This window comes from Bos grunniens, chromosome 8 (genome assembly GCF_055505025.1).
Source record: "Bos grunniens cultivar Pamir isolate PY7600 chromosome 8, Bosgru_T2T1.0, whole genome shotgun sequence".
Classification (NCBI taxonomy): Eukaryota; Metazoa; Chordata; class Mammalia; order Artiodactyla; family Bovidae; genus Bos; species Bos grunniens.
The window spans coordinates 23750831-23766047 of NC_141172.1; the positions used below are offsets into that span (position 1 = coordinate 23750831).

The window sequence follows — 15217 nt, forward strand, 5'->3', positions numbered from 1 at the left end:
TTCAATTGGCAACTTTTGTTAAAACATGAACTCATGATCTTTATCTAAGCCTAATCTTTCTCCTCAGTCTTTATTTTGCTTTCCATTTCTTTTATTCTAGTTTTCAACTTTTTTTGCATGATACAAAAATGTAGCATGGTGTGTTAATTCTTCCACAGTAGTCTTCTTCGGATCAGAATTCTTTACATAATTTTATTTTTGTGTAGCTTTTTTTTTTTCACTCTTGTAGCCTTTTTATATATTGGTGACAGACGTAAATATGTTCTTATAGCATTTTATTATCTTAAGAATCTATAGTTCACTTTTTTTCCTTTCTGAATCCTTAGTTGCACACAGGAAATATTTATGAGGCTGGAAAATTGAACATCTTAACAGTTTTTTGGTTATTAAATGAAGTCTTGAAAGTAATGAAATGTGAATGTTGTCAAACTGACCAAGCAAGACTGACAATAGACCTTCACTTCCTTGAAAAAGAGACCAGATTTCAGAAAGAAAGACTGTCAGATCTGAAGCATATGAGGTACACTATAAAGATCCTCTGTTATTTCATTTGGGGAAGAGTAGGGTGGGCTGCCGTCTATGGGGTCGCACAGAGTTGGACACGACTGAAGCGACTTAGCAGCAGCAGCAGGGTGGTTTTGATAATTTCTCAGCACAACTCTAGTTAACACCTCTAGCTTTGGCAAACAAATGTGAAAATTTTACTGGTACTCAAAAACCATATGTCATCAACTTCTAGAGAGACACATGAAATAGAAAGGAAAATTAACATAGTTTTCTTTTGTCTGGTGTATATTACTTGCCCTGAGTGATAATTCTTAATGAAATAATTTAAGCTTTTCTCTAGCTTTCTTTTGTGGTGGTGGTGTGGTATTTAGTCACTAAGTTGTGTCCAACTCTTTTGCCATCCCATGGACTGTAGCCCGCCAGGCTCCTCTGTCCTTGGGATTTCCCAGACAAGATTAGTGGAGCAGGTTGCCATTTCTTACTCCCTGGGATCATCCCGACCCAGGGATCAAACCTGCGTCTCTTGTGCCTCTTGCATTATCAGGTGGATTCTTTATCACTGTGTCATCTGGAATGCCCCATTGTATTCTTTTTTATTTTTGTTCATTTTTTTCGATTTTTTTAATTGGCTGTTAAATTTTTTAAATTGAGGTTTTTAAAGAAGAATTTAAGGTTCACAGCAAAACTGAGAAGTTACAGAGGTTTCCCACATATACCACAAATTCTTATTTCAGTACTTTTTCTTAGTCCTTTTTATATATTCATGTTTTGAATGAAGTTATTTTTTATTCCATCACAGGTATAAAATAACAGAAGCTCTCAAAACTATAAGACATTCTATTGTTGAAAAGCAAGAAGAATGGCATAAAAAGTGGAAAGAGTTTCTTGGCTTGTCTCCTTTCAGTATAATTAAGGGTTCTACTCCAGTAAGTAATATTGACTTGCCTTTTGGAGAATAGTTTAATCTCTTGTAATCTCTTGATTTATCATGTAACAAGTGACTTAGAAGTGCTATATGTGTATATGCTTGTCATCTTTGCATCTGAGCCTACATTTCAAATATTTTGGTTTCTGTGATTTTCCTAAATACACATTAGAATGTTCATCAAGGTCTTATGATATGGTTAATATTTTTAGATTCAATGGATTGTGTTAAAAGGAAAATGAGACATTTCTCTTTATGTTAGGTTCTGTTACATTTGAGGCATAATTGGAGGACAAAGTAGTCTTCTTACTCCAAATATTGTATTCTTTAGTTTAAAACAGTTATATAATTTGTATGTTTGGCAATTCTATCTTTATTATGGAAAAAAGAAATCATCCTTTCATAGGTTAATTTAGTATTGTTATTATGGTACTGAGTAAAGTGTGTATATTTCAAAATAATAAATTCTTTGTTTGAGGCTGTGGATCTTTTACCGCCTATGTCTCCACTTTCGTTTGATCCTGCCTCAGAAGAAGCATATGCGAGGAGCATTCTTTTACAGTATCCTGCTTCACTTCCAGGTTGGTTTTTTACTTTTTTTCTCTTTTAAACTTGCCTCTCATTAATATCTCTCACTATAATAATAGTTCTTACATATTCTTTCATGTTTTTTTCCCAGTTATATTTTGTGGTGAAATGTATATAGCATTTTGGTCATTGCAAAGTGTCCAACTCAGTGGCATTTAGTAAATTTGCAAAGGTGTGCAACCATTACCACTAGCTAATTCTGCGTATTTTTATTACCTCAAAAGAAAACTTGGTACCTATTGGCAATTACTTCTCATTTCCCCTTCTCCCAGACCCTGACAATGACTAACATTCTCCCAGTGTCTGTGAATTTGCCTATTCTGGATATTTCATGTAAAGAACATCATATAATAGGCTTATTGTGTCTCCTTTCCTTACTTGCACAGTTTTTTACTTTGCACAATCTTTGTATTGTTTCCACCATTTGGCTACTATGAGTAATGCTGCTATTAATATTCATTTGTAAGTTTTTGTGTAGAAGCCCACAATTTTTTAACATGAAAGAAGGATACCTAATCATTGCCTGTTTCTGCAGTTGAGATTTTTGCTTTAAATGTGTAGTTTTATTTGCTAAACCATTTGAAATGTTAACACTTTACTCTTAAGTGTTTCAGCATGCACTCCCATGAAAATAAGGACTTTTTCCTGTTTAATTGCCATTAATTTTATACTTAAAATTAATAATAGTTCTATAATATCTCATCCAGTTTCCTCAAACATCATACCATTGTCACACCTCAAAGTTAATTTCTCTGCAGTATCTAATAGCCATTTCATACTTAGTCTCCCCAATTGTCTGCTGCTTGTGTACAAGAAATTGTTACTGGGTTCAGTAAATGTAAGGTAGATAGGTAGAGGAATAAGTGAATAAAAAATGTTGGAATATGTAACCAGTGAGGAGTTGGTCACAGTGGAGTTCAGGCAGGTATTCGATCATGGCAGCAGTCAGCACAGGACTTAGGAAGAAAAGGATAACCACAACTAGCATAGGTGATTTGTTTTGAGAGTCAGGTGTATGTGAGGAGGACACTAACTGGGAAACATCATAGACCAGAGAGCACAGGTCAAGGATAGGAGCCAGCAGAAGTGTAGACAGAAAAGACTGCATCGTTTGTTGAATGAAGACTTTCAGATTCAGAGCATTATTTACGATGACAGAATTACTTTGATAGTTCTTGACATATTTGGTTGGCATTATGTTCTCACTTCAGCTTGGAAGGGGCCTTTTTACTCTTGGCATATTTAGTTTGAGTGAAAGTTGCACAGTCGTGTCCAACTTTTTGCGACCCCATGAACTACAACATGCCAGGCTTCCCTGTCCATCACCAACTCCCAGAGCTTGCTCAAACTCATATCCATTGAGTCTGTGATGCCATCCAACCATCTCATCCTCTGTCGTCCCCTTTCCTGCCTTCAATCTTTCCCAGCATCAGGGTCTTTTCCAGTGAGTCAGGTCTTTGCATCAGGTGGGCACAGTATTGGAGCTTCAGCTTCAGCTTCAGTCCTTCCAATGAATATTCAGGACACATTTCCTTTAGGATTGGTGGTTTAATCTCCTTGCAGTCCGAGGGACACTCAAGAGTCTTCTCCAGCACCACAGTTCAAAATAATTAATTCTTAGGCACTTGGCTTTCTTTATGGTCCAGCTCTCACATCCATACTTGACTACTGGAAAAACCATAGCTTTGACAAGACAGACCTTTGTTAGCAAAGTAATGTCTCTGCTTTTTAATACGTTGTCTAGGAGGGTCATAGCTTTTCTTACAAGGAGCAAGCGTCTTTTAATTTCATGGCTGTAGTTACCATCTGCAGAGATTTTGGAACCCAAGAAAATAAAGTCTGTCACTGTTTCATTGTTACCCTATCTATTTGCCATGCAGTGATGGGACTGGATGCCATGATCTTTGTTTTTTGAATGTTGAATTTTAAGCCAGCTTTTTCACTCTCCTCTTTCACTTTCATCAAGAGGCTCTTTAGTTCTTTGCTTTCTGCCGTAAGGGTGGTATCATCTGCATATCTGAGGTTATTGGTATTTCTCCCAGCAATCTTGATTCCAGCTTGTGTTTCATCCACACCGACTTTTCACATGGTGTACTCTACATATAAATTACATAAGCAGGGTGAAAATATACAGCCTTGACATACTTCTTTTGCAATTTTGAACCAGTCTGTTGTTTCATGTCCTGTTCTAACTTTTGCTTCTTGACCTGCATACAGATTTCTCAGGAGGCAGGTCAGGTGGTCTGATATTCCCATCTCTTCAAGAATTTTCTACAGTTTGTTGTGATCCACACAGTCAAAGCCTTTGGTGTAGTCAATAAAGCAGAAATAGATGTTTTTCTGGAACTCTCTTGCTTTTTCTGTGATTCATTGAATGTTGGCAATTTTATCTCTGGTTCCCCTGCCTTTTCTTTTTTCTTTTTTTTTTGTTCCCCTGCCTTTTCTAAGTCCAGCTTGAACATCTGGAAATTCACGGTTCACGTATTGCTGAAGCCTGGCTTGGAGAATTTTGAGCATTACTTTACTAGTGTGTGAGATGAGTGCAATTGTGCAGTAGTTTGAGCATTCTTTGGCATTGCCTTTCTTTGGGATTATAATGAAAACTGACCTTTTCCAGTCCTGTGGCCACTGCTGAGTTTACCAACTTTGCTGGCATATTGAATGCATCACTTTAACAGCATCATGTTTCAGGATTTGAAATAGCTCAACTGGAATTCCATCACCTCCACAAGCTTTGTTCGTAGTGTTGTTTCCTAAGGCCCACTTGACTTCGCATTCCAGGATGTCTGGCTCTAGGTGAGTGATCACACCATCGTGGTTATCTGGGTCATGAAGATCTTTTTTGTACAGTTCTTCTGTGTATTCTTGTCACTTCTTAATATCTTCTGCTTCTGTTAGGTCCATTCCATTTTTGTCCTTTATTGAGCCCATCTTTGCATGAAATGTTCCCTTGGTATCTCTAATTTTCTTGACGAAATGTCTAGTCTTTGCCATTCTATTGTTTTCCTCTATTTCTTTGCATTGATCCCTGAGGAGGACTTTCTTATCTCTCCTTGCTATTCTTTGGAACTCTGCATTCAGATGGGTATACTTTACTTTTCTCCTTTGCCTTTAGCTTTTCTTCTTTTCTTAGCTATTTGTAAGGCCTCCTCAGACAACCATTTTTCCTTATTGCATTTCTTTTTCTTGGGAATGGTCTTTATCACTGCCTCCTGTACAATGTCACAAACATCTATCCTTAGTTCTTCAGATACTCTATCAGATCTAATCTCTTGAATCTATTTGTCATTTCCACTGTATAATCGTAAGGGATTTGATTTAGGTCATACCTGAATGGTCTAGTGGTTTTCCCTACTTTGTTCAATTTCAGTCTGAATTTGGCAATAAGGAGCTCATGATATGAGCTACAGTCAGCTCCCAGTCTTGTTTTTGCTGACTGTATAGAGTTTCTTCATCTTTGGCTGCAAAGCATATAATGAATCTGATTTTGGTATTGACCATCTGCATCTGGTGATGTTCATGTGTAGAGTCATCTCTTGTGTTGGTGGAAGAGGGTGTTTGCTGTAACTAGTGCATTCTCTTGGCAAATCTCTGTTAGCCTTTGCCCTGCTTCGTTTTGTACTCTAAGGCCAAATTTGCCTGTTACTCCAGGTATCTCTTGACTTACTAATTTTGCATTCCAGTCCCTATAATGAAAAGAACATCTGTTTTGGGTGTTAGTTCTAGAAGGTCTTGTAGGTCTTCATAAAACTGTTCAACTTCAGCTTCTTCAGCATTACTGGTTGGGGCATAGACTTGGATTAATGTGACATTGAATGGTTTGCCTTGGAAATGAACAGAGATCATTCTGTGGTTTTTGAGAGTGCACCCAAGGACTGCATTTTGGACACTTTTATTGACTATGATGGCTACTCCATTTCTTCTAAGGGATTCTTGCCCACAGTAATAGATATAATGGTCATCTAAGTTAAATTCGTCCATTCCAGTCCATTTTAGTTCTCTGATTTCTAAAATGTTGATGTTTACTCTTGCCATCTACTGTTTGACCACTTCCAATTTACCTTGATTCATGGACCTAACGTTCCAGGTTCCTATGCAATATTGTTTTTTACAGCATTGGACTTTTCTTCCATCACCAGTCACATCCACAACTGGGCGTTGTTTTTGCTTTGGCTCCGTCTCTTCATTCTTTCTGGTGTTATTCTCCACTCTTCTGTGGGCGCCTACTGATCTGCAGAGTTCATCCTTCAGTGTCGTATCTTTTTGCCTTTTCATACTATTCATGAGGTTCTCAAGGCAAGAGTACTGAAGTGATTTGCATTCTCTTCTCCAGTGGACCACGTTTTGTCAGAACTCTCCACCATGAGCCATCTGTCTTGGGTGGCCCTACACGGCATGGCTCATAGTTTCATTGAGTTAGACAAAATTTCCATTACTTTTTAGAAATCACATATAAGTGAACCATATAGTATTTGTCTGTCTCTGACTAATTTCACTAAACCTAATATTCTTTAGTCCATGCATGTTGTGGAAATGGCAATGTTTTACTCTTTTATGGCTCAGAAATATTCATATAAATATCCATTATGTCTGCATGGGTGCTATGTTGCTTCAGTTGTGCCCGACTCTTTGCGATGCTATGGATTGTAGCCTGCCAGGCTCCTCTGTCCATGGGATTCTCCAGGCAAGAATATTGGAGTGGGTTGCCACACCCTCCTCCAGGGGATCTTCCCCACCCAGGGTGTGAACCTGAGTCTCCTGCAGCTCTTGCATTGCAGGCGGATCCTTTACTGCTGAGCCACTGGGGAAGCCCAAAATACCCTTTATATATATATATGTATATATATATGCACACACACACACACACACACACACACATACATATATATGCACATTTATACCACTTCTTCAGCCAGTAATCTGTTGATGGAGACTTGGTTTGCTTCCATATCTTAACTATTATAAATAGTGCTGCTATGAACATTGAGGTGCATGTGTTTTTTCAAATTAGAGTTTTTGTTTTTTCTGCATATATATCCAGGAATGGAGTTGCTGGGTCAAATGGTAGTTTTGCTTTTAGATTTGTAAGGAATCTCCATATGTTTTCTATAGTCGCTGCACCAGTTTACAGTCCCCTGTGTAGGAGAGTTCCCTTGTGTCCACATCCTCTCCAGCATTTATTATTTATAGATTTTTTTATGGTAGCCATTCTAACCATTGTGAGGTTGATATTGTGGTGTTGATTTGCATTTCTCTAATAATTAGCAATGTTGAGCATCTTTTCGTGTGTCTGTTGACTATCTGTATGTCTTCTTTGGAGAAATGTCTTCTTTACTTAATGAATGATAGATTGGTTATAGGATTCAAGATCAAGACTAAATTTTTCCTTGAGACTTTGATAATATGCCGTCATTACTTTCTGCCTTCTTTTTGAAACATTTGCTGTCAGTCTAATTGTCATTCCTTTGTAGGTAATTTTTGATCTCTGGTTGCTTTTAAGACTTCCATTTATTTATTTTTTAAAAGAGTTTTCTATCTATCTATTTATTTATTTATGGCTGTGTTTGGTCTTTGTTGCTTTGTTGGCTTTCTCCAGTTGGAGTGAACAGGGGCTACTCTTTGTTGCGTAGCACAGGCCGTAGGGCACGTGGGTTTCAGTGGCTGTAGCACATTGTCTCAGCAGTTGTGGCTCACGGGCTCTAGAGGGTGGGCTTAGTAGATGTGGCACACAGGCTTAGTTACCTCACGACATGTGGGATCTTCCTGGACCAGGGATCAAACCAATGTCCCCTGCATTGGAAGGCAGATTGTTAACCGCTGAACCACTAGGGAAGCCCTGGAATGTTTTATAAATAACAGAAACTACATCATCATTAGTAGGTTATTGAAAATGTTAAAAGGTGGCATTATGATGAATTAAAAGAAAACTTTACAATACCCATTGGTTTCTTATATAGTAACACTTTGGACAGAATAATCTTTCAGAATCAAACATGTTGAAAGAAGAGGAGCTCCTGGAATATCCTCTGAAATGCAGCCATGAGTTCCTTCAATTTTATTTCCTGTTATGCTGCTTCACTAGATATATGCTATGCCCTGGCACACCAAATGTGCACCTTATTCTCCTAGTACTTGGCTTCTTCATGTTCCCTACTCTGGACCAGGTGCCTTTCTGCCTTCTTGCATTCTGTGTGTACTTGTATTATAATACTGTAACAATATGTCATAATGCTTTTCTTATCAATAGTCTCTCCTATACTGATTTCTTGAAGGCAGGTCTCCATTTTAAATTTTTTCCCCATTGTTAGTACTGCAGTGACATAATTATTAAATGGTATGTTGAAGAATAAATACATAGCAGTTGATGTTGTAGATGCTGGGTTAAAATACGCTAAGTACTATAACTTTTTGGCTGGTTTATTTGGTAAGTGCATTGTCTATGTACTTAAACATGAAACATGGCTATATATAATACTAGGGAATTGTGGATTGTCCCTTTTGGGGAAACTTTGTGTGAGTTGTCTTTTTAGAAGAGCCTATTGTACAGATTCTCCATCACTGTCATGTGTATTACTTTATAGTTAATAATTGAATAATTATCTTTTCCTATTAGCATTTATATTATTTTTTATTCTGTTGAGAACTTCAAGAAAGCTCTAAATATTAGAATGTACAAGCATAATTAAAGAGTAATTAATTTTTCTATTCCTTTAGTTACACCTAAGCAACATATCCAGGAAAATAATTGCAGAAGAGCAAGTGATACACTGGAAACTAAATCTGATCCACCCAACAGGTAAAACGGATTTGATTTTCGTATTGATTATTTTTCCTCTTCATTAATTTTAGTTCCATCTTCAGTCAGTTTTCAAGCTTCTCTAGTATGGGATAGCTTATAACTTTTTTCTCTTAATCAGATGGTGTTTTTCCACTGTGGATCCCCCTTTTCTGGAAAGATTCAACATTTCTGATGCATGGGCATTTTTTCCTCTTCATTCTTATCTAAATGTTAAGACTCAGGGGGATTACCTAATTTTTGAAGAGAAAGATATATATGAGAATTATCTAATACAAGTTTGGGAATTTTTGCATTTTTGTGTCTGTGAACTTTGAAATCACTTGTTGACTGTTGACTAAATCCAAGTGTTTAGGGACTTCTGAAATTACCTAGATGGTGGTTTTCAGTCTGTGTTCTGCAGCTCCCTCTGATGCTGTGGATGAGTCAGACTTAGTCTGTGGCTGTTCCATCCTTTGCCATTTCAACCTGAGCAGCTTACTTTTATCTATATTGTATATTGGGGTTTTATATGCCATTTGATAAAAAGAGTTCTACGCTTAAAAATTTTTTTGGAGTGAAGACTTCTGATTCAATCTAATCCCCAAGTTTAGCATGATTAAGCTGAACCTAGTTAGTTTATTGTAACTAACTAGTAGTAGTCTTATTTTATTTATTGCCTTTTTTTCTGTATTATTCTATTTTGGCCCTTAAATAAACTGACGTCAGATTATAAAAGCAAAAATCTCTAAATGTGTATATGTTTCTCCTTCAATAAACATTATTAACTAGCAGTCAAACACAGACATGCTAGACAGATTCCTTTTTATTATTTTTTTGATTACCATTTGATTTAAATAGGTGTCTTTTAGTTCACTTTCCCCATGTTAATGAGGCACAGGTACGGAAACAAAATACTTAGAATAATTCTAAAACTAAGATTCTAAATTTTAAGTGACTTCAAGCCTCCTGCATTTTGTATGCTCTTCAGTTCAGTTCAGTCGCTCAGTCGTGTCTGACTCTTTGCGACCCCATGAATTGCAGCATGCCAGGCCTCCCTGTCCATCACCATCTCCTGGAGTTCACTCAAACTCACGTCCATTGAGTTGGTGATGCCATCCAGCCATCTCATCCTCTGTCATCCCCTTTTCCTCCTGCGCCCAATCCCTCCCAGCATCAGAGTCTTTTCCAGTGAGTCAACTCTTTTCATGAGGTGGCCAAGAGTTTCAGCTTTAGCATCATTTCTTCCAAAGAACACCCAGGGCTTATCTCCTTTAAAATGGACTGGTTGGATCTCCTTGCAGTTCAAGGGATTCTCAAGAGTCTTCTCCAACACCATAGTTCAAAAGCATCAATTCTTCGGCACTCAGCTTTCTTCACAGTCCAACTCTCGCATCCATACATGACCACTGGAAAAACCATAGCCTTGACTAGACAGACCTTTGTTGGCAAAGTAATGGCTCTGCTTTTCAATATGCTATCTAGGTTGGTCATAACTTTTCACCAAGGAGTAGCGTCTTTTAATTTCATGGCTGCAGTCACCATCTGCAGTGATTTTTGAGCCCAAAAAATAAAGTCTGACACTGTTTCCACTGTTTCCCCATCTATTTCCCATGAAGTGATGGGACCAGATGCCATGATCTTCATTTTCTGAATGTTGAGCTTTAAGCCAACTTTTTCACTCTCCTCTTTTACTTTCATCAAGAGGCCTTTTAGTTCCTCTTCACTTTCTGCCATAAGGGTGGTGTCATCTGCATATCTGAGGTTATTGATATTTCTCCCGGCAATCTTGATTCCAGCTTGTGCTTCTTCCAGCCCAGTGTTTCTCATGATGTATTCTGCATATAAGTTAAATAAGCAGGGTGACAATATACAGCCTTGACGTACTCCTTTTCCTATTTGGAACCAGTCCGTTGTTCCATGTCCAGTTCCATGTTGCTTCCTGACCTGCATATAGGTTTCTCAAGAGGTAGGTCAGGTGGTCTGGTATGCCCATCTCTTTGAGAATTTTCCACAGTTTATTGTGATCCACACAGTCAAAGGCTTTGGCGTAGTCAATAAAGCAGAAATAGATGTTTTTCTGGAACTCTTTTGCTTTTTCCATGATCCAGCGGATGTTGGCAATTTGATCTCTGGTTTCTCTGCCTTTTCTAAAACCAGCTTGAATATCTGGAAGTTCTTGGTTCACCTATTGCTGAAGCCTGGCTTGGAGAATTTTGAGCATTACTTTACTAGCGTGGGAAATGAGTGCAATTGTGCGGTAGTTTGAGCATTCTTTGGCATTGCCTTTCTTTGGGGTTGGAATGAAAACTGACCTTTTCCAGTCCTGTGGCCACTGCTCTTAGTAAGTTATAATAAACTAAAACACCATTGAGTTCAGTTCAGTCGTGCCGTCGTGTCTGACTCTTTGTGACCCCATGGACTGCAGCATGCCAGGTTTCCCTGTCCATCACCAACCCCCGGAACTTGCTCAAACTCGTGTCCATCGAATTGGTGATGCCATCCAGCCATCTCATCCTCTGTCGTCCCCTTCTCCTCCTGCCTTCAATCTTTCCAAGCATCAGGGTCTTTTCAGTTCTTTGCATCAGGTGGCCAAAGTACTGGAGTTTCAGCTTCCGCATCAGTCCTTCCAGTGAATATTCAGGACTGATTTCCTTTAGGATTGACTGGTTTGATCTCCTTGCCATGCAAGGGACTCTCAAGAGTCTTCTCCACCACCACAGATCAAAAAACACCATAACCAGAGTCAAAACTTAAATGCGAAATTATGCTATTGGCAGTTTGCTCTGCAGTAATTTTCTGTTCATAGACGGTCTGGACTACTTGTGAAAGAATTTTATTTTTGTTTTTAGATATGGATGTGATGTTGATTTTCTAAGTACCTAAAGAAATATAATGAAATATTCAGTGAGGACCTGGTATTGAAGAAACTAAAGTTATTGGGCTTGCTAATTTTACCCTCTTATCACAGTTGTTCTTAAAGCATGCCTCTTAGAGGGAAATAGTTGGTGCTCCCAGTCTCAGTTATTTTTTCATGTCTTTTCTTGAGAGAACAAATTAATTTTGATTAACATCTCTTGCTGGACTAAAAATTAATGGAGTTAGTAGATTAATTCACAAATCTGATTTTATTTTTGAACAACATGAACCTTAAGATTCTTTCTTGAGGTAGAATTTTGTACTAAGATACACTATCAGAATTCTACAGGAGCCAGACACTTAGCCCTTAAAAATTTAATTCAAATAGAATTCTCTTAAAATTGGAAAAATTTGTTTTAAATAATTTCAGTTCCTCATTTATCCTCTTTCAAGCTCCTGGAGCTTTTAACTGTCTTTTGATGCTTAATTTTACTTATAGGTTGGGATATTAAAAGAAGGTAGAGGAAGGCTTTTGGTGATGAAGGATAAATGCTTAATGGGAAATGAAAATTTATTACTGCTTAATAGAAGAGTAGAAGAGAGGTGAAGAGTTGAATTACTGAGATGTAGAAGTAAAATTTCTTCTCAGAATTGTTTATTAAAAAAGTATTTTGTAATACAATGTTTCATGTGTAATGTGGGTAGATTGCACTTAAAGAAATACCCCTTTTTGGCATATAGTACAGCTGTTACACTAAATATTTATAGAGGCATCATCTTACATCAGTGTCACTGTAGTTAATTGGGAAATTCATATGTGAAAATGGTTAAGCTATTCAGTTAAAAAACATGAAATGAATGTAGTTTTTAGAGTAAGTGTGTTGTTTGACTTTTCACAAGTACTAAAATATAAGGAGTCTTCTCCATAAATCTCCTGGCTTGGTTTTGATCAGAGTGATGGAGGCTTCACTATACCTACAATCAATTCAATTGGTGATGCCTTTGCTGCACACTGTGCATAGTACCTTTCTTTGCAGTGGTTTCTGGAAAGGAGGGTTCCATGATATTTCTAGTGGTGGTGATGCAGTTCTTCTAGACCTTTACACTCTAGAGTTTCTCCTTTATTGCATTTCAAAGATAGGGCAGTGTGATATTGCATGCATTCCAAATAAACATCCTTAGACTTAGAAATTGAATTCTAATCTCATTTTATTATTTCCTTCTTCTTTAATTATTTCTGTGTTAGTTGTAGACATATTGTAATAACAACAACAAATGAAAAATTTAAAAAACTAGCTAAAATTTCTAACAAATCACTTTTCAGATTCTTTCCCAAGTACTTTTTAGACTTTACTTATAATTTTAGTTCTAATCAAAGCATGAATATAGTCTTGTATTCTAAACTACAAAATTTTCTCAGCATTATCATAGCATAAATACATTTTTTTAAGTTTGTGTATGTGTTTAACATTATAGAACCACTTAAAATAGCTGTGTAATATTTTATTTTTAGACTTTAGGTTTTCCTTAAAATTTTACTATAGAAAGCATGTCTTTTTTCTTTTGGAAATGTTTTTAGGGTAAATTTCCACAATAGGATCAGTACCCTTTTTATCTGGATTTCTTGGGCCTCAGTTTTGGCATGGCAAGTGGGTAGAGAGTAAGGACTGAGCCAGGGCTCGCTCAATTCAGTTTAAAGTTGAATCAAGATATTAGCAAGACTAACAGCATGTTGCCACTTCCGAAATGAGAGAGAAGAGGTATAGAATGTGGTTTCATTTTTCTCTCTTATGAGACTCTGCAAGAATGATTCAAATAGAAAAATTTGGTGGCATCTATTAGAACCTCATCTTCAAGTGGCATTTATTCATTGATCAATCCATCCATTAATCAGTTACATATATGTGTGGTACTACCAAGTGCCAGGCACTGTTAGGACTTGGGAATAGCCTTTGGTAAGACATAGTCTTCGTCCTTAAGGAGCTCACTAGTCTTTTGGTGGCATCTTAGTGGTGTTTGTCCATAACTTGCTGGCCCTGCTTTAAAGGGCTTTCTGATCATTTTCATGTCAAGTTTGGTGAAGAATTTGGATGAAGTCACGCTAAATAGTAATTATTCATCTTTTGCTCTAGATATCTAGATCATATCCTGTCAAGACAAAAGTTGAGGCTTGAGCAATTTCAGTGATTTTTGAATTATGTTTGGAAGGTAGATTTCAAGAAGAGCACATTTGAAAAAGTTTGAAAAGAATATTTGCTATTATGTAAAATATTTGCAAAGCTGTTTGTACTTTTCTATGAACAGAAAGGAAAAAATCGGTATGCTTGATGTTGAAAGTGGTAATCTTACCTTTCACTTTACCTGTGAGGCTTTTGGTCAGTGAGCAGACCCAATCCGTGATTGAATTTGAAAGCACTTTCAAGATGAAGATAAATGATTAAAGTTATCATTACTTTGAAGGCTTAAAAAATATTTAATACCCTCTTTTGTAATTATAGTGAAAAGATGTGTAAGGTTTTCATGTTTACCAAAAGGGGCAAGAGAATCTAAGAGATTAAGGAACACTATGTGTAGAATGCGTGCTTGAATGCTTAGTCGCTTCAGTCGTGTCCGACTCTGCAACCCTATGAGCCATGACCTGTCAGGTTCCTCCGTCCATGGGATTCTCCAGGCAAGAATACAGGAGTGGTTTGCCACTTCCTTCTCCAAATCTGACCCGAGACAAGCCAAAACGTGTAGAATAGGACTTCCCAAGTGGCTCGGTGGTAAAGAACTCACCTGCCAATGCAGGAGACAAGAGATGCTGGTTCAATCCCTGGGTTGGTAAGATCCCCTGGAGGAGGGCATGGCAACCCACTCCAGTATTCTTGCCTGGAGAATCCCGTGGATAGAGGAGCCTGGCGGGCTACAGTCCACGGGGTCACAGAGTTGGATCCAGTTGAAGTAACTTAGCATGCGCACAGTGTAGAATGTCACAAATTAAAGTTTTATGACTTTACTATAATATATTGGCCATAAAAAATTCAGCATAAGAGAAATTGCTTTTGGACCTGAAATATCCAAAGAAGCTTACAGTTGCTGCTACAATGCTTCTGTTATCTGAAGCCTGAAAGAAAGTGAAAGTGAAGTCGCTCAGTCGTGTCTGATTCTTTGCGACCCCATGAACTGTAGCCTATTAGGCTGCTCAGTCCATGGAATTTTCCAGGCAAGAGTATTGGAGTGGGTTGCCGTTTCCTTCACGGAATCTTCTGGCAATAATGTGATTATTATTAGTTAACTGAATTTGTTTTTACCCTGTACTCAAGTTTCTGAGTGTTCATCAAGTCATCTAACCTGTGTAAAAAATGCTGTTGACTTAAAATACATAGTGGGTAAGGAAAATATTCAAATTTGGGAGGCTGATACACAAATTGGGCTGAAGTACTGCTCTAATTGTCACTATACCTCCCTAGAATAATACACTGCCTTTTGATGACCGGGACGAATTGAGAGAAATCGTAACGGACAGATACGGGGCAGACAGTTTCTTTACAATATTTAGATATATCAAGTGAATGGAATTC

At 37.5% G+C, this 15217-nt stretch overlaps 1 protein-coding gene and 1 non-coding gene across 3 annotated transcripts in view; both read left to right on the forward strand.

Moving 5' to 3' along the window:
- HAUS6 (HAUS augmin like complex subunit 6) overlaps positions 1-15217 on the forward strand; it is a 39350-nt gene that overhangs the window by 17203 nt on the left and 6930 nt on the right. For both annotated transcript variants that reach the window (XM_086414958.1, XM_086414957.1), the window contains 4 exons: positions 327-520; positions 1307-1433; positions 1911-2013; positions 8735-8816. In XM_086414958.1, the coding sequence (XP_086271084.1) occupies positions 327-520; positions 1307-1433; positions 1911-2013; positions 8735-8816 (506 nt within the window). The remainder of the gene's footprint in view (positions 1-326; positions 521-1306; positions 1434-1910; positions 2014-8734; positions 8817-15217) is intronic.
- On the forward strand, positions 15046-15179 carry LOC147366847 (small Cajal body-specific RNA 8). Its single transcript, XR_015132203.1, has one exon.